General features: G+C 45.1%; 1 protein-coding gene across 1 annotated transcript; it reads left to right on the plus strand.

Annotated features, from left to right (window-relative positions):
• Nucleotides 1–1177: 1177 nt before the first annotated feature.
• Nucleotides 1178–18436, plus strand: CABYR (calcium binding tyrosine phosphorylation regulated). The gene is made up of 6 exons (XM_063130648.1): nucleotides 1178–1230; nucleotides 5059–5241; nucleotides 5432–5485; nucleotides 11066–11365; nucleotides 14070–14708; nucleotides 18245–18436. The coding sequence occupies exons 2-5, from the start codon at nucleotides 5094–5096 to the stop codon at nucleotides 14699–14701; spliced, it is 1134 nt and encodes a 377-aa protein (XP_062986718.1). The 5' UTR covers nucleotides 1178–1230; nucleotides 5059–5093; the 3' UTR covers nucleotides 14702–14708; nucleotides 18245–18436.
• Nucleotides 18437–18633: the final 197 nt, after the last annotated feature.

The raw sequence follows: 18633 nt of genomic DNA on the forward strand, positions 1-18633 counted from the left end.
GCGAGTATGCATGTGTATGTATATATGTATGTGTGGATACTTTGTGTTCATAAAGCACTTCCAAAATACAGGAAGGAGGGCCCTAAACAAATTTTGACAATGATTTGGGAGAGTGGGGAGAAGTATGTATTACTGGTATTCATAGTTCCCTTCACCCATGACACATTTCTAACATGATTAAAATGTTCATGTATGAAATTTGTGTGTCAAGTGTGATAAAATATCATGGAATTTGGTATACACAGTGATGTCCTAGTTTTAAGAACGTATTATTATTATTATTATTATTATTATTATTATTATTATTTATTTATATAGCACCATCAATGTACATGGTGCTGTACAGATAACACAGTAAATAGCAAGACCCTGCCGCATAGGCTTACAATCTAATAAGTTGTAGTAAACCATAAAGAGGGAAGGAGAATGCAAACAGGCACAGGGAAGTGTAAACAGGCACCGGGTAGGGTGAAGCTAACAGTATAGAGTCAGAACAAACTCAATATTTGAAGGCTATAGGGAAAAGAAAAGTTTTTAGCTGAGTTTTAAAAGCAGTGATTGAGTTTGTAGTTCTCAAGTGTTCTGGAAGAGCGTTCCAGGCGTAAGGGGCAGCAGAAGAAAAAGGACGAAGCCGAGTAAGGGAAGTGGAGGTGCCGTAAGAAGTGCCGTGCTGGATCAGACCGAGGGTCCATTTAGTTCAGCACTCTGTTCACACGGTGACCAACCAGCTGTCTGCCAGGGGCCAACAAGCAGGACACCGCGCAACAGCACCCTCCCATCATATGCAAAAGGTAGAAGTATTTCCGGAATTCGGGAAATCCGTCAGCTATTGATCCTTCTTGTATACCTTAATGTAAAGGGCATGACGTAGCCGCTGTTAGGCTACTGCCTTCGGGGAGAAGCTGAAACAGGTGCTCATCTCTTCTCTGGAAGACAATGGGGCTCTGAAGGCCGTGAGGGGCTAGCTTCTGGCCACCTACACGCGTAAACACGCGCACCCGGACGAACAGGGTCTTTCAGCGGCGGCCACGCCAGCTTGCTTTGGCGCTGACCCTGCCGAGGTCTACGCCGGCCTTTGTGACCTCATAAATGCGTGCGCTCTAGCCCGCCCACCAGGAGCCTCTTGACATAAAAGGCCCGCTGGGCTCCGTCCCGACTCCAGAGGAGGCTCCGGCGAGGGGCGAGGAGGAAGCGTTAGCGCAGCCGACGAGCGACAGAATTACCAGAAAGGTCGGGGGCGTTTCCGCAGCGACGGCGATTGAGAGGGGCCAGAGAGCTCCCTTGTGGCTCGCGGGGGCGCAACGACGCAGAGGGGAGGGGAGCCTTTTCCTGGGCGCACGTGTGCATGGGCGCCGCGGGAGAGCCCCGTGCAGAGAGCGAGGGAGGTGTCGGAGCCTTGCCCACAATTGACCGGCAAAGGGCAGCGGCTTGGGAAGGCGCCGAGTGGGGCGCTGAGCTGGCGTTGTTCGACGGCTCCCGCAAGGGGACGAGGCGGGACGGGGCTCGCAGTTCAGTCGAAGCCCCACGCTTCTGATTAGAGATCCCTCCAGGGACCCAGAATGGAATAGCAACCCGTTGTCTGCTGACTTGCACGAGCGTATGAAGAATTTGGGGGAGGGGGGGAAAGCGTGGAGATGGTGGTGAAACCTTGGGGACATAAGAATATAAGAAGAGCCAGATCGGTGGCCACACCATCTGCCTACGGGAAACCCACAAACAGGACATGAGCGCAAGAGCACCCTCTCGCCCATGTTCCCCAGCAATTTAGGCATACTTTTTATATTGTATTTTGTATTTGTATTTTTAACTTGTTGGTTGTTTTATGATGATTTTAATTTTTGTGAACCGCCCAGAGAGCTTCGGCTATTGGGCGGTATAAAAATGTAATAAATAAATAAATAAATACTGCCTCCGATAGTAGAAGTAGTATCCAATGTTAATCCTGAGTAGAGTAGACCCATTGAATCAAATGGGTCTACTCTATGTAGGACTAGCATTGGATACTATCCCGTAATACCTCATAAGAGAGGTGGGGGAAACCTTGCTTTGTTTGAGGGATGGAATTCCCTGGTGTCACATGTTGCGAGCGCCTGTCGATGGCAGATGAGAGCCTGAGGCAAGCCGCCGTCGTTCTGGTACACTTTGTACCACCCTCGCCTGTCTTTCTCCCTGCTCAGCAGCCTGCCAGAGGAGGGACAGTTTGCTCTTGTCAGAGGTCTGAACTGTTTGCTTGCAGAGGGCTCATAGAATTAAGCTGAGGACCACATTTTCCTCTTACATCTTTTCTGTGTTTACATTAGTTATTTGTTACATTTACATCCCACCTTTCCTCCAAAGAGCCCAAGGCAGTATACATGGCCCTCCTGCTCTCCATTTTATCCTCACAACAACCCTGTTAGGCTGAGAGTCAGTGACTGGCCCAAAGTCACCAAGTGATTTTCGTGGCTGAGTGGGGAGTCAAACCCGGATCTCTCGAATCACAGTCTAACACTCTTAATCACTACATGGTGCTTTAAAAAACAAACAATTGGGACACGATTTCAAAGGATTGCTCATAAGGCAATGTTTCCTCAGGAGTTCGAAACATGTTTCAGAAATACTGTACCTGTGATTTTATGAATACAGTATATGCTCACCCTGAAGAGATATCCATTGTAGCTATTTTGTTCCCTCATAAAAGCTGGAAATGCTCAAAGATGTATGGAATTTGTGACAACGCTCTATGGTCCAGATCTCCACTCTTAGTGTATAGCAGCCTTGCTCAAACTGGTGCCCTTCAGAAATTGACATGGCCAGTGGTCAGGAATGTTGGGAGTTGTGGTGCAAAACATCTTGCAGGCACCAGGAGGGGAAGGTTGGTGTATGGCGGCACAGGAATGAACAGCTGTATCTTATCCACGTTTTCTCACTAGAACTTATTCTTTAAACGGCCTAGGATTGCAGCCTAAGCAGGGAAATGTTGGCTTTGAGATTGTTGGCTTCAATTTAATGTACAAACTCAGGGAAAAATCAAACACAAAAATCAAACACCCACTGGAATGAATGGGATTTAAGTTAGTCATGACTAACATAGGCACCATTCATTTCAATGGATCTACTTTATGTAGGATTTATGTTCATAGAATCATAGAATAGAGTTGGAAGGGGCCTATAAGGCCATCGAGTCCAACCCCCTGCTCAATGCAGGAATCCACTCTACCTGACAGATGGTTGACTGCTACCTCAAGAACTAGACCAGATATTTATGGAAGCCAGATATCTAATGGGTGGTTTCCAGATAAATTAAAGCTGTGTGTGGTTATCTTGCACTGTAGATACATATTTACAAACTTCTTATCAGGAAGCCAGTGGTGTAGTGGTAAATGTTGAGATACAGATGCCCATCACAACAGTCCCCATAAAGGCACATTGTGTGTGTGCGTGTGCGTGTGCATGTGTTTATTGTATATTATATTATAAAATATTTGTGTGTGTATGAGACCCCAGCTCTAGATTTGCAGGAGTTTCTTTTCATAGCACCAGAGAGAAACATTTTATCTCAAAGTCAGCTAATGGGTCTTAGGGCTCATCTACCCGAAGCAGGATATTGCACTAGGAAAGTGGTATATAAAAGGCAGGGGCCACACTACTGCTTTATAGTGGTATTGAAGTGCACTGACAACTGTTGGGGCCCAAGACACATACCATATACCACTTTCATACCACTTTGATAGTGTTATATCCTGCTTGGGGTAGATGTGTCATGGGTCCCAACAGTTGTAGTGCATTTCTGTACCACTATAAAGCAGTAGTGTAGAATCTGCAGTGTACTTCAATACTGCTATAAAGTAGTAGTGTGGCTCCTGCCTTTTATATACCACTTTCATACCACTTCCATAGTGGAATATCCTGCTTGGTGTAGATGAGCCCTTAGTTGCTCTTTCAAGACCAAGCTACACCACAAAAAGGATATAGTGCTGTTGGGGGGGAAATCTATCCTCCCCCACTTCACGCACACATATACTAGCTATTGTAAGGATTGCAGCTAAGCTCAGGAAACAGAGAAGTCCCCTCTGAGGGGGTCGGCAGATGATGTCATTATCCCTACTAATCAAACCCTGCGAGCCCCCAGGTCCACTACACCACTGCTGAAAGCTGATTTCTGGGTCCCCCAATTATTTCCATGTCCTGTGATGTTTGATCTGAGGTAAAATGAAGTTTTGTAAACCAAAACGCTGAAATGGCATTTCCTGCGACAGCCCCTCCTCTTTGGAATCAGCAGCTAAAATTGCCCTCTCACAATTGTTTCACCACCTGGTTCTCTCCAGATTTTTGGGACAACGACTTCCAGCATTCCTGACCTTTGGCCATTCTTGCTGGAGTTGATGGGATCCAAGTCCAAAACATCTGGAGGGTGCCAGGTTGGGGAAGGCTGACATGAAGGTTTACACATGTTAGACTTCCCCTACCTCAATCAATGAACAAATTCATGGAAAAGAAGGCTATATCAACTGCTACTAGTCCTGATGTATGCCTATGTGGTGCAGTGGCTGGGGTGTTGGACTGGATGTTGGGTGATCCGAGTTCTAGTCCCCACTCAGCCATGAAAACTCACTGGGTGACTTTGGGCCAGTCACAGACCCTCAGCCCAACTTACCTCACAGGGTTGTTGTGAGGATAAAATGGAGAGGAGGAGGATTATGTACGCCACCTTGGGTTCCTTGGAGGAAAAAAGGCGGAATATAAATGTAATAAATCAATATGTACCCCAGTTGCTAGGAAACATGGGCGGGAGGGTTCTGTTGCACTCATGTCCTACTTGTGAGTTTGCACAGGCAGCTGCTTGGCTGCTGTGTGAACAGAATGCTGCACTAGATGGACCCTTGGTCTGCTCCAGCAGAGCACTTCTTACGTTCTTAACCCTCAAGTGGCCATCCATCCAGAAGCCCTGAAAAAACAGTGTTGTAGTGCCTGTGAGCATGTGGGATCCATTTTGAATAGACTTAATGTCCCGGGTACAACAAGGGTAGACTGTAGAAATGTCAGGATCCTTCTTCACTTTGCTTCTTTTCCTTCTAGTGGTGAAATTGCAGTTTCATCTTCAGCCGACAACAATGCATACCGCAAAACCCAGGATGGTGGTTCCTTATGGCCTCAAGACTCTGCTTGAGGGCGTGAGCAGAGCAGTTCTCAAAGCCAGTCCCGCCAACATCACTGAGTTTGCTGCTGTATATTTCAGGGAGCTGATCGTTTTTCGAGAAGGTTTGCTTTAAAAAATAAAAATAAAGTTGAATATTAGTTCATAGAGCAATTCACTGACTGTTGGTACTGGTGTTATCACTTCCAATGTCTTGAATGTGTAAATTGTTAGCAATACCCCCTTCCCTTTAAACCTCTGTAAAATCTGAGATGCTGAATTAAATTAATTGGCTTTTTAAATTTTTCTTTCCAGAACACCCTAATTTGGACATTAAAGATCTGGTGAGAGAATTCCATGCCACTAGAGGTATGAAATGACCAATAAAGCAATTCTTTGTAGGTAGAGCTAAACATTCTGTGAATTCATGATTAATCTTCATTTGGACTCTTAAGAAACTTACAGTGCTGTTGCCAAGGCTGTGATTTGCAGTGGAATACTGGCATGGGCAAACAGTGGTACAGCTAAATAATTTTAGATCCTGGATTTCACAGTCTTATGGGTACCCCCTTCAGACAACCAATAAGTATTGCTTCATTTGGGAAGCATACAACTAACATTGAGGGTGCAATCCTGGCTGGGGTATGTTGGTCTGATTTTTTCTGTCTAAATAGGAATAGGATTGTGCCCTTGTGCTCTCTCACCCCCCTCAATACTTTACAATTGCCTCTACATTCATAATATGTTAGAGCAAGCAACTGTTTTAGAAGGTTAGAGAAGCACTGCATTGAGTAGCTTGTTAACTTCTTTTTTATTCTGATGTTTGTGGGTAGGTTTAGATTAAGTCTGGAAATCTTAAATAAATCTTGAATATAATGTAGTAAAGAAACATCTTAGTCCTCGAAAGAAAGCTAGGTCATAGTTTGCATGTTGGTCTTAGTGCATCTCCTGGGATACTTACATCTATGTCATTGCAAAATGACTCCTGTTCAGGCCAAAGCCCTGTTCCCTATTCCTAGGGCTGGGGTCCAGGGTAGGCATGGTTGGACACCTGCCGAGGGCCCATCCCCTAGCAGAGCCCCACCAACGAGCCCCCTGGACTTACCCCGTATTCTCACCATGGCAACCTGCTTGTTCACCTACCTCTTGCTCTGGGCCAGGCAGCGGTGGTAGTGAGAAGGGAAGCAGTAGAGGCCACTGCCAATTTGCTCACTGCCTTTGTGGCTGCCGAGCACCCAAGCAGTAACGATGAGGAGAAAGGATGAGGAGCAATAGAAGCTGGCGACCATGGCGGTGAGATGGTAGACTCACTGAAGGAGTTGACATACTGAGGGTGTCTTGCCCAAGGGCCCTCCAAAACTTAGACCCAGTACTGTCTATTCAACCTTCATTTCTACACTAGGACATAGTTGAGAGACAGAATGGGGAATGAGTCAAGAGAATGACTGTATGGTACCTACCTCCAGTATGCTACTTACTTCCACTATTAGAGGTGGTATGTCTATGTACAACAGTTGCTAGGGGATGTGGGCGGGAGGGTGCTGTTGTACTCATGTCCTGCTTGTGGGTTTCCTGTGGGCAGCTGGTTGGCCATTGTGTGCACAGCATGCTGGACTAGATGGACCTTTGGTCTGATGCAGCATGGCTCTTCTTATGTTCGTATGTCCTGGCTTTTGAGTGGGGGTGAGGATGTAAGGAACAGTGCAATAGGCCTGAAACTAATGGGACTTCAGTTTGTCATGGTTAACTTCATTCCCATTTAATTTAACGGGTGTTCTCTAACCCATAATAGATAAGGCAACGTCTTTCATTGAACCAACCTTACTTGAAGTCGGTCTGTGTACACTACGGAGCCTTTGTCTCCATTGACTCATGAACCAATGACTTAACAGTTTGTCGGTTTGGGTGAATATTCTTACAGGGTAGCCCCTGCCTTTTGGATAGAAATTATTTTTCTGGCTCTGCATCTTAGGCCTAATCTACACCAAGCAGGATACTGCACTATGAAAGTGGTATGCGGTCTGTGTCAATGGGCCCCCAACAGTTGTCAGTGCACTTCAGTACTGCTATAAAGCAGTAGTGTGGCTCCTGCCTCTTATATACCGGTTTCATACCACTTTCATAGTGAAAAATCCTGCTTGGTGTAGATTAGGCCTTTCATTCCCCTTGTCTGCCTTTGACATGCTGGACCTATAGATTCCCCTTAAATTGCTAATATTAAAAAAAATCTTCTTTCTGTCACAATGGGTTTAATTTCTCCCTTCTTCATTTTCTACTGCATCGCTTAATTTAGGGACAGTCTGCCTGAAGAACCTTGACCTGTTGATTTAGCACTCAACAGTGATATCCTATACACATCTACTCAGATGTAAGTCGCATAGAGTTCAGTGGGACTTACTCCTAGGTCAGTGGATCTAGGATTGCAGCCCATGTGTGAAAATGGAAGCATGGAAAACATGTGAGGAGGAAGAAACCCAGCATTGCACAGTCAATGGATTTGTCAATCTTGTTCTTGCTGAGATTGTCAGGTTTTCAGGCTTATGTTCATTCCATCCTGTTCTGCATATGCTTGTGAAGATGTTGTTGTTTTTTTAAAAAAATCTACACCAAAATTTGCACTTTTAGTGTGCATGTTTCTCCCAAGTATACACACTTCTTTGTGCATTTTTCACACATATGCATTTTTTCCAAATATTTTCCATTGATGTAATGCAGTTTCTCTAATATATGCGTTTTGTGCACACTTTCCACTAACATGCACATTTTTGGGGGGTGAGCATTCTCCCCTAACCCTGGATGGACTGTGTCACCAAGCTTGTAAAAGTGTGGATTTTGATACACAGCTCTCTCTTGGCTTGTTGTTTGTTTTAGGAGGAGAAAATGTGGTAAATTTGCGTAAAAATCTCAACAGGACAAATTTCTCACCCATCCCTAGTCTTGGAATCAGAAGGATAAAAATACATGAGATTCTCCAAAGCTCCAGGGTCAAAGTGCCTTTAGGGCAGATGCAGTAGAAACACACCAAGGGTGCTTCCTGTGACTCTTGTGTCTCTCTACATGACAGACCATTCTGTGCATTTCTTCATGCAGTCACACAGGCCCTCATCTCCAAATGTGTCCCTTATCTATGTAGTCTTATCTATGTGGCATGTGGCCTTAAGGGGAGTAAGTAAAACTGCCCCCCATGTGGTGGCTGTTTAGTGTGCAGCAGCCCTGAGATCAGGTCAGGTCTCCTGGACTAGTGACTGCCATCTGGTGGAATTATAGATCTGAAAGGGACCTTGGAGGCCATCTATTCCACTCCCTCTGCTCAATGCAGGATGTAACTACAGCATTCCTGACAGGTGGCCATCCTGCATTCAGATGCTCCCCACCCCCAGTTTAAGCAAACACCTCCCGTTAAGATGTGCCCATCTCCTCCAGAGGGAGTCTGTTCCACTGTTGAAGTTTCGGTAGGAAGTTTCTTCTAATGGTTAGCGAAAATATGCTTCCTGGCCATCTCTACCTTTTAGTTCCAGTCCCACCCTCTGAAGCAACAGAGAACCAGTCTGCTCCGTCTTCTGCATAAGAACCCTTCAGATATATGAAGATGGCTATCATGTCTCCCTTTAGTGTTCTTTTCTGCAGATTAAACATATATGGCTCTTTCAACTCTTCCTCATAGGATGTGATTTCAAGAGCCCTTGCCACCCTGGTAACCCTTTCCTGTACATGCTATGGCTTGTCTCCATCCTTCTTAAGTTCTGACACCCCTACTGGAAATAGCACTCCACATGTGTCCTGACCAGTGCAGAGTAGAGCAGAGTGGAACTATTATTTCTTGTGATCTGGACATTATGCTTCTGTCTATGCAACCTAAGGTTGCATTGACTTTCTTTTTTAGCAGCCACATTGCAATGATGACTCATGTTCAGCTTATGATCAAACAAAACAACTAGATTCTTTTCACATGCACTATTGCCACACCAGGTCTCCTCATCCCATGTTTGAGCCTTTGATTCTTTACACTTAAATAGATAAGTGGTATTTTTGGCCCAGCATTTCAATCTTGTTTTTGCCTTCTGTGGTGTTAATTACCCATTCCAGCTGTGTGTCATCTGCATATTTGATAGTCATCCCTTGTATTCCTTTGTCCAAGTCATTTATACAAATGTACGGGGTCTAGGACTGTACCATGCAGCACATCATTTGAGACCTTCCTCCAGGTTGACATAGAGCCACTAATGAGCCCTAGTTGGGTATGATTGTTCAACCAGCTGTGGCTCCACTTAACAGTAGTATTATCCAGCCCACATTTTATCACCTTGTCCACATGGGTGTCTTGTGGGAGACTTGTCAAATGAAATGCTTGCTGAAATCAAGATATACTACGTCTACTGCATACCCATGATCTGCCAACTGTCAAAAAGGGAGATGAGGTTGGTTTGGCAAAACTTATTTTTGATAAGCTCATGCTGGTTCCTAGTACTCAATGCATTTGTTTCTAGATGCTGACAAACTGATCACTTAATAATCTGTTCTAAAAATTTCCCCGATATTGATGTTGGACTAACCAATCTGTAGTCTCCCGTAATAGTACACAAAGTAATAATTTGTTTCTTGAAGTAGAAAGGATTCTGTAAGTTCCATTTGTAATGTGTAGGAATCTTGTTTTATAGAAGGTGGTGCTCAACAGGCGTTCCATGTAGGGATTGGGTCAGCACCTCTACAGAAGTATCACAAGAAGACAAATTGATTTGGTGTCAGGTGGGGATGGGGGGGAAGGGGTTATCGAGTGGGTAAAGTCATAGGAGATCAGTGGGAGTAACAGTAGCAGAGAAGAGTATGTCCAGATCAAGCCTAATCAGATGAATAATAGCCAGCCAGGGCTTCCTCCATGTGAGAATGCAAGATCTTAATGAAGAGGAGGAGTTTGGAGTAAAAGATCCAAGAATTAGATGTCAGATTAGGAGGGAGGCGCAATGCCAGTTTATGAGGCATTCAAAAGGTTGGCAACCTACCAGAAGCCCCTCTGGGAAGACCTACCCTGAGGGCAGGATTTAGAGAGCCACTTGAGTTTTGAAGAGATGGCCAGTGGCAGTTTTGTTACAACTTTCTGCCATAGTTCATTAACCAAAGATAGCTAATTGTAGTCTCATTAGTGTTGTATTATGCAAAGCTGACTGTAGAACTGAACTCTGCGTTGCTGATTGTGGATTCTGCTTGTAACCTGAGGCACTGTTAATCTGGCCGTTGCTTGCATAATAAAAATAATTGACTATCAATCTATCTTCATTGCGTGGCTACAAAAGAGACTAGAGGCTTGGCCCTTGACATTCCATAAGGAAGACTGAAAGCTGCCTTATACTGAGTCAGACCATTGTGAGGTGCAGTATTGCCTGGCAGCAACTCTCCATGGTTTTAGACAGGTGTCTTTCCCAGCCTTGGCTGGTAGCAATGGCGATTGAAGCTGGGATCTTCTGTAGGCAAAGCATATGTTCTACTGCTGAGTTATGACCTTCCCCCAAATGAAGGTTCTGATTGTATAGAAATGGATCAATGTTGTTTTGGGCAATGCTATTTTAGCTATTATTATGCTCTCAGCATTTCCTTGTCAGCATTTGAAAGGCTGGTTTCAGACATTGAGAGAAAGTGTGGTGTAGTGGTTAGAGTGCTGCAGCTTTAACTGTTGTGACTCTCCCATCGACTGATAAATAAGAGCATTCAGCTTCAAATTAGACTTGGAAACTGGTGATTTTGAACAATGTTACATTTTCTTTGCTTTAAGGCAGCCTTCCCAACCCAGTGCCCTCCAGGTCTTTTGGACTCCAGCAACCATGATCTGTCCCCATTAGCCATGCTGGCTGGGGCAGATGGGAATTGTAGTCTGAAACATCTGTCGGTGTGGTGGGGAGGAGACTGCTTGAAGGAGCCACCATTTTCACTTGCTTCCGCTTCCTTCTCCTGCAGTGGAGGGATGGGCTGAAGGAACAGCCACAGCGATGCCCCGTTCCAAACGGGCCGATGTCGGAGATGCATTTCGGTCAGGCTTAGACACGACTCCAATTTCTGACGAACCCAAACGGAAGGAGAAATCTACTGACACAGAAGAGGACCAGATAAACGAAGAGCCTCAGTGCGAACTGAGCACCAAGACGACCCAATACCCATCCACTGTTGACGAATTTGTAGAGAAGGCTGTCGACGAAAAGGCAGCTGGACTCGCCTACGTCCCAGCCGATCCGGCCCAGCTAGCAGCACAGATGCTAGGTAACGTTGACATGAATGCTTCTGAGCCTGAACTGAAGGATGTGGCAATCTCTGTGCAGACCCTTCCTACGCTATCCCACAGCGCAGAGAACATTGCAGCTAGCCCGGTTCATACCCCTCCCCCCGAACCTGTCCCGGCAGAAGCAGCTGCTCAAGAAGAAGCAGAACCTGAAACGGCTGCAGCAGAAGTAGAACCTGAGCCTGCCCCTGCGGAAGCAGAAGCAGAAGCTGAGCCTGCCCCTGCGGAAGCAGAAGCAGAAGCTGAGCCTGCCCCTGCGGAAGCAGAAGCAGAAGCTGAGCCTGCCCCTGCGGAAGCAGAACCCACCGCAGCCGCTTCTGCCCAGTCTCTCAGGGTGGGGTCAGCAGCTCAGAGTCAGACCTCCCTTCACGAGGAAGCAGTGACCTCGGGCAGCCAGGCTGAGCTTCCACCCGCTGACATAGTAGAGCAAGCTTCCTCCGAGGTCCCCTTGCAGGAAGAACCACCCCCGCCAGCACCACCACCTCCTCCTGATCATGACCTATTGCAGGCTGAGTCTTGCCCAAGTGAAATTGAGCTCACCTCAGACATACATATCACTCCCATATGCGATGACGACCCCGAGGCCGGCGGAGAGCCGCCGCCACCACCTTACGTAGAGCAGTTTCCACAGCAGATAGTCATCCCTTTCTTAGACACGGTAGCATGCCTCTTAGATCCGGTAAAAGCTTCACTAAATGCAGGCCAGTTTGCTAGTATTCTAGATCCATCTGCAGATGATGCAGAATGTGACCCTGACATGATGGATACTACAGAGCAACTGAGATCAGCTGACCCAGGTTTTATTATGTCAGGTAAGAAAGTCAAGATATTTTAAAAACTTGCCTATTCCGTGTTGTAGTAATGTTGTAGCTCCGTAAGTAACAAGCCGGCTCCATCTCTTCAAATGCACTTGCACTGGCGGGAGCCCAGCTAAAATCGCCTGGGCGAGAGGGGGCGACTTGTGGCCCTCTGTGAGTTTTGGCCTACAACTCCCGTCATTCCTCACCATTGGCTAAGCTGGCCAGGGCTGACGGGAGTTGTAGGCCAAAATACATGGAGGGCCTCCAGCTGCCCACTTCGTGATAGGGCTTCCTGCCAGGGGAGGGTTTTGAGGACTGGAGTCTCAGTTATTTAAATGCAACTACCCATGGCAGTGCAGTGTTGAGGTAAATGATTTGTCACTCTTGTTTTGGAGGAGTTACAGGAGGCGTGGCACTTGTCTTGCTCAAATGGGCATATGTGGAATTTTTGCCCAAAGGCTGCTTCCAGGTGTGCGGTTCATTGTGAGTAAGCCCCATCACTTACCTCACGTAAATGTTCCCTGCCCCAGTTTCCTGCCCACATCTCGAATTATTTCCTGTAAACAGAGTGGGTAGGGCAGGTCAACACTCGGCAAGGGAGTTACGGGGTGTGACGGCATATGACATTCTCTTTAAACTTTTCTTTAAACCATGATTAGCCATTCTCACAGTAGACTACACAACTCGAACCAAAATTACATACATGCTCATGGCGGCGAAAGGAGAGTGATGCGACGGACTGTGACTTTGTTGTTGTCGTTTTTTAAATCAAGCCTGACACTGCATTAACATCAGTTTTTTGCATTTAAAAGCAATGGTGGTGGTTGCCTGAGCTGTCCCATTAGGCCCAGTCTTCTCCAGATGGTCTGCAGGGCGTGGACTAATCACTTCCTACTAAGAGGCCCAGAGGCCCGGCTTTCCTTCACAACATGACCTCTGCCGCTACTTACCCTTTCTTGGTAAAGAATGCGTAGCCCGCCCCTGCTCTCAGCTGGAGAAGTTCTCCTAGAATCTTTTCTTTTCCATTGACTTGGTCTACGATTGCACAGTCACCCTAGAGACACATCCCGTTACAGAGATAGGTAGGTAAGTTAGAAACGCATGTTACAGAAGAGAGAAAGCCGAAGGGCTAAAGGAACACAGAACGTTGGCATGGCTGGAGAAGAGGAGCAAAGATGTAGTATTGTAGCTGATGGAGTATTTTCAAACTCCGGTCTTTGGGGCACCCAGAACTGTAAAAAAAATTTTTTTTAAGTCCTAAACTTTACAATCGACCTAAAGACAAAATAAAAATAAAGATGGCCAGCTTGAATTGTCAAGTGGTAAATTGGGATGCTTTGTATTTATTTCAGTGTTTCAAAAAGCTGGTCAGTAGGGTTGGAGTTGGGCAGCCATTTCCTCCCTTCCTACAGTTGTTGCAGTGGTGAGAAGTCAGTGGTGTCAAGTTGCTGGAGGGGATTCAGTGAGCTATGGGCTCTGTGGCGAACACATTTTGGGCAAGGCTGGAAGAAGCTAGCTTTCTGAAGTTGGCAGTGGGAGCTCATGTGTGCCGAATCCCTCCCAACAATTTACTTCAACTAGAAATTTGGCGGCTGCTCATCATTAACTACTGGGATGGGGGTGGAAAGAGTTGGATCCACCCTATCTAATTAACCAACTTAGAAAAGCACCTTTTCTCTCTGGACTTCAGCACTGCTGCTGTTCCTACATTTCAGCCATGCCAGGGTCCCATCTTTTGCCTCCACGGCCTCTCTCTCCTCTCTGTAACATGCTTTCTCTTGCGGCATAAAGTTGTGTGTAAGAATATGCAATATGACTGCAATTCGTACAGCCTAGTCGATGGTCTTTCATGCCAGCAAATTTTCTTTAAATTTTTATTTTATAGCCATGGCAACAAGCGAACCAGGACAGCCACCACCATATTCTAATGTGTGGACTCTCTATTGTCTAACTGATTTGAAACAACAAGGTCGTAAGTCACCACCTCCACCACCCCTTCCACCTGTTGGAACTGGTGCTCCTGTTTCCCAGGCAACCCTGTTCATATCTAGTGGTAAGGACCAAACGCAGTATCTACAGCCGCAGATGATACAACACGGTCAACCACCACAAGTGTCCTCTCCAACTTATGTGATGATGGAAGATGGGAAGAAGGGAAGTGCGCCACCTTTCATTTTAGTGGGCTCTTCTGTTCAGAATAAACAGGACTGGAAACCCATCCCTGGCCATGCTGTCCTCACACAGCCAGATGCCGCTGGTACTGTGAGGAGGTTCGCTACAATACCTGTACCAGTCGCCCGGGCAGCAGATCCGAAAATGGCCAACCCCAATTTTAACTCTGCACAGGATAGCGGCAGGCCTCCAACTCCAGTTTTTCTTTCAGTTGCCATACCACTGGAAGATGTGATGAATGGGAAGAAGGGCTCAGGGTCTGGGGATAAAGCACCCTTTGCAGGCAGCTATGGTATAGCAGGAGAGATCACATTTACTACTGCCTCAGTATGCAGGACAGAATAGCGAACAGGTAAGCAGATGAGTTCACATATGCTTATTATCTCAGTCGAGAGGCAAGCAGCTTTATACAGCTTTAAATAAGCAAGTCTGCAAATACATGGAGGGGCTGTTACCAGAACACGCTAATCCACACTCAGTGGTTGAGTATGGGGTGTTGTTGAACCGTGGGATGTTTGTTGAATCATGGGTTAGCATGTTATCTGAACCCAGGATATTTTTCACAGGGTTCCTTGTTAAGTATCCTGAACAACCAAACAACAAACTAGGGGTGCATTTGGACACCATGATAGTCAACGGTGGGGTAATAATCAACTCGACAGTTGTTTATCTAAGGGTATACTCCCTACATAACATGATAATAACCAACCATGGTGTGGATTAGGATCAGCGTTGAGTTGACTATTAGTCCACACTGTGTAGACTCACTTATAGGGTGACCATATGAAAAGGAGGACAGGGCTCCTGTATCTTTAAAATCCATAATTTTATATTATGGTTTTATACTGTTGTTTTATACTTTGAATGGTTTTAATTTTTGTGAACCGCCCAGAGAGCTCCGGCTATTGGGTGGTATAGAAATGTAATAAATAAATAAATAAATAAATAAATAAATAAATTTAACAGTTGCATAAAAAGGGGATTTCAGCAGATGTCATTTGAATTCATGAAGCACCTGTTGAAATTCCCTCTTCATCACAACAGTTAAAGCTGCAGGAGCCCTGCCCTCTTTTGTATCTGCTCACTCTAGTATAGCTCCTGCAGCTTTAACTGTTGTGACGAAGAGGGAATTTCACCAGTTGCTGCATAAATACAAATGACACCTGCTGAAATTCCCTTTTCTAGACAACTGTTAAAAGATACAGGAGCCCTGTCCTCCTTTCCATATGGTCACCCTACTCACTTATCCCCCATTCAGTCCTCCTGCTAGTATCCCATCAGCCATTGCTGCCAAAAATCTATTCTGCTGCTTGAACTAGAATGGCAGCCACTACTTTGACCGCTCTTGCCTTGCAACTCTGTGGCTGATGAAACAACCAATGGTGGCTGTAGAAATAGCCAACAGTGCCCTCCGCACAACACGATAACCATCGGTGGTTCAAATAGCCAACTCTGCACAATGTTGGTTATTTTAGCCAAATAACTAACTGTTGGTTAAAAAACTCCCGCCATACAAGATAACTCACGATGGGTTAAATAACCAACGACTATTTAAACCACCATTGGTTTAAATAGTCTATGGCTTGTCAAGGTGGCTTGTTCAAGAAAGCTTAAGCTACACTGCATGGATAACAAGCTACCCTGTGGAAAATATCCTGGGTTCAGACAACATGCTAAGTCATGGTTTGACAAACAACCTACAGTTCAGCAACTCACGCTCAATCACTGAGCATGGGTTAGTGTATTATGTGAACCGAGTCATTGGGTGGGATCCAGATTTAAGTGGGATCACTGTGCTGCTGGATGTGGACGTCTCTGCCCTCTGCTTCCCGTGGCACCTCCTTCAACCCCTGAAAATGCTAGGCAGAGTCAGGAAATGAGTGGTGGTTGTGGTGGGGACCCTCCAAAAATGGGCTGGGGGACTCACTACAAGCAAAGCAGAAGGTAGAGTCTGGATACAGCCCAGAGATTGTAGTAGGTGTGTTTTAAGTGGCCTAGTTAGAGGTGGTATTTTGTAGTAGGCTACGTTTTTGGCAGTTTTCAACAGCCATTCTGGGGATCATAAAGGTTTGTTCTAAGGGTAGAAGGCAAAGAACTAGGCACAGTGTAACCCTGAAATTATTTTAAGGATCTCCCTCTTGAATCATCCCCCTAGTGTATTTTAAAGTGGCCCTGCATTTTATTAAGGTGATTGGTGTGAAAGCTGTCACTGGGAAGATACCTCTGTAACTATTTTCTTAGTGATTTCATTTTGGGAGCTGTGAACAAGCCTATAGACGCTGGGCTGTTTTTGTTTTTTTAAGCTATGGAGCTGCTGCCGGTAGGGGGAGCCTAAAATAAAATTGGTGTAATACATATGGATAACAGCTGGCAGCCCTTAACTTGGAACTGAATTCCTACCGATTTCAATGGGACATTATCTTAGGTGATGCCTCCAATCCAATAGTGTGTGTTTGCCCTTCCTGAAGGTTGCAATCCTAGTTACCTGGAACTGAGCCCCATTGAACCCAATGAGATTTACTCCTGAATTAGGCATGTATAAGATTGCATCCCTAATCCCATTCATTGGATGTTTGGGAAAGAAGTGAAAGTTCAAAGATAGACTATAAAGCTCCCCTCTCTGGCTCAACCATCACAGGGATTTTAGCTTTTAAAGAAGAGCTAAATGCATGGAGTGTAATAGTGCATGCAACGCTGAGCTGCTCACTAATGCAATTAGACAGCCTTCTAAATAAGGCCATATAATATTACAAGCCTGTTTGAAATTTTACTAGCTTGCTGTGTGTAGGCAAGTAAGGATGGAAAGTTACACTGCTACCCTGGAAGCCCTCTCAATTTCTATGATGAGTGGGGGGAGGATCCTCCTCTGGCAGCCTAGTTGCTTTCTATGATGGGCACACTGTCCAGAGAGCACCATCTAGCTACCACCAGTCCGCTCTCTCACCTCCACAGAACTGCATGCACTCCACCCACATGCCGTTCCTGGTCACTGAAATACAAAGCTGCAGATAAGACACATGTGCCCGGAAGAGTTTCCCAGCCCATCATGCTCCAAGTGGAGTGCAGTGCAGGTGTAGCCTAGCATCTACAGCTTAATTGGCTTGGGGAGCGCGTCTCTTTTCAGAGGCACAGTGGTGAAGGAATTGTTATTCCTAAAACGTTAGAAGTATTTGTCAAGGACTGAAGAGATACTTCTGGTTTCATTTAGAGCATGACGTTGGCCAGCTTCTGAAAGCCAGTTTTATAGCTTTCAAGCCTCTTTACTGAATATTTTGCCATTGGCTTCCTTTCCTTTGATGTGCACTGCTGATTATCAGAGAGCAGTATGGGTTAGAACTATGATGAAAGGGCACAGAATCATTGACATAAAATTTCTAGGTTGTTGTGGTAGAACAGAGATTTTCCTGCTGCTATTTGCATGTGAAAGATAAGAGAATTTTTTATATATAAAACTGCAAATAGGGCATAGTAATTTATAGATTTTTCTACAGATTTGTTAAGAAATATAATTCATCTCCACTCTTAAGCAGGTTTTTCTAATGGGGGACCAAGTTTAACAATCCATTAAATCAACAGTAGGCAGGGATTGATGGGAGTTATATTCCGAAACACATGGAGGGCACCTGTTTGCCTATTCCTTCATTAACAGAATGGAGAAGTAACACCAATGGCAGAAAGAAGAAAAAAGAAGGATGTGTTTCTGGTCCTGGAGGAAGAAGTGTTTTATTTGATAGAAGAGGCTTTCTAGACTAGACCTTTATTGTGTACTGAAGACTGCACACTTACAGTTGCAGCTGATACAACTGTATTTGTTATTGTAGTGAGGGATAAGCTTTATTGTGTAAGATCCAATGCTAAATTTACTGAGTTGGTGTTTTTCTCTCCCAGATTGAGAAGCGGTGCTGTCCAACATTTCACCCCAGAATGGAAACCTGCATCTTTAATTTAAAAATTGATTAACTAGTACAAGCAATAAAGCAATGCAAGCAATCTTAATCTAAAGGCTTTTAAGTATGTGTGTGAGCAAAAAATTGACATACATGGACATTTGGGGTGCTTTTGTTGAAGTTTATGCATAGTCTCTTGTCTTTTTTAGAAGGTTGTACCTAATGGAAACTGATTTTTAAAATTTATGTAACTATACTTCCCCCCACTTTTCCCTAAAGAAAGAAGGTGAAAACAGCAAAAATTTAAAACAGAAGTTTGTCTATTATCTTCAAAATTATGTAACCTTTTTCAGCCATGAGAGTAAGTCCCAATGGGCCCTTAATAATGAG

This window comes from Elgaria multicarinata, chromosome 7, assembly GCF_023053635.1.
Source record: "Elgaria multicarinata webbii isolate HBS135686 ecotype San Diego chromosome 7, rElgMul1.1.pri, whole genome shotgun sequence".
Taxonomy (NCBI): Eukaryota; Metazoa; Chordata; class Lepidosauria; order Squamata; family Anguidae; genus Elgaria; species Elgaria multicarinata.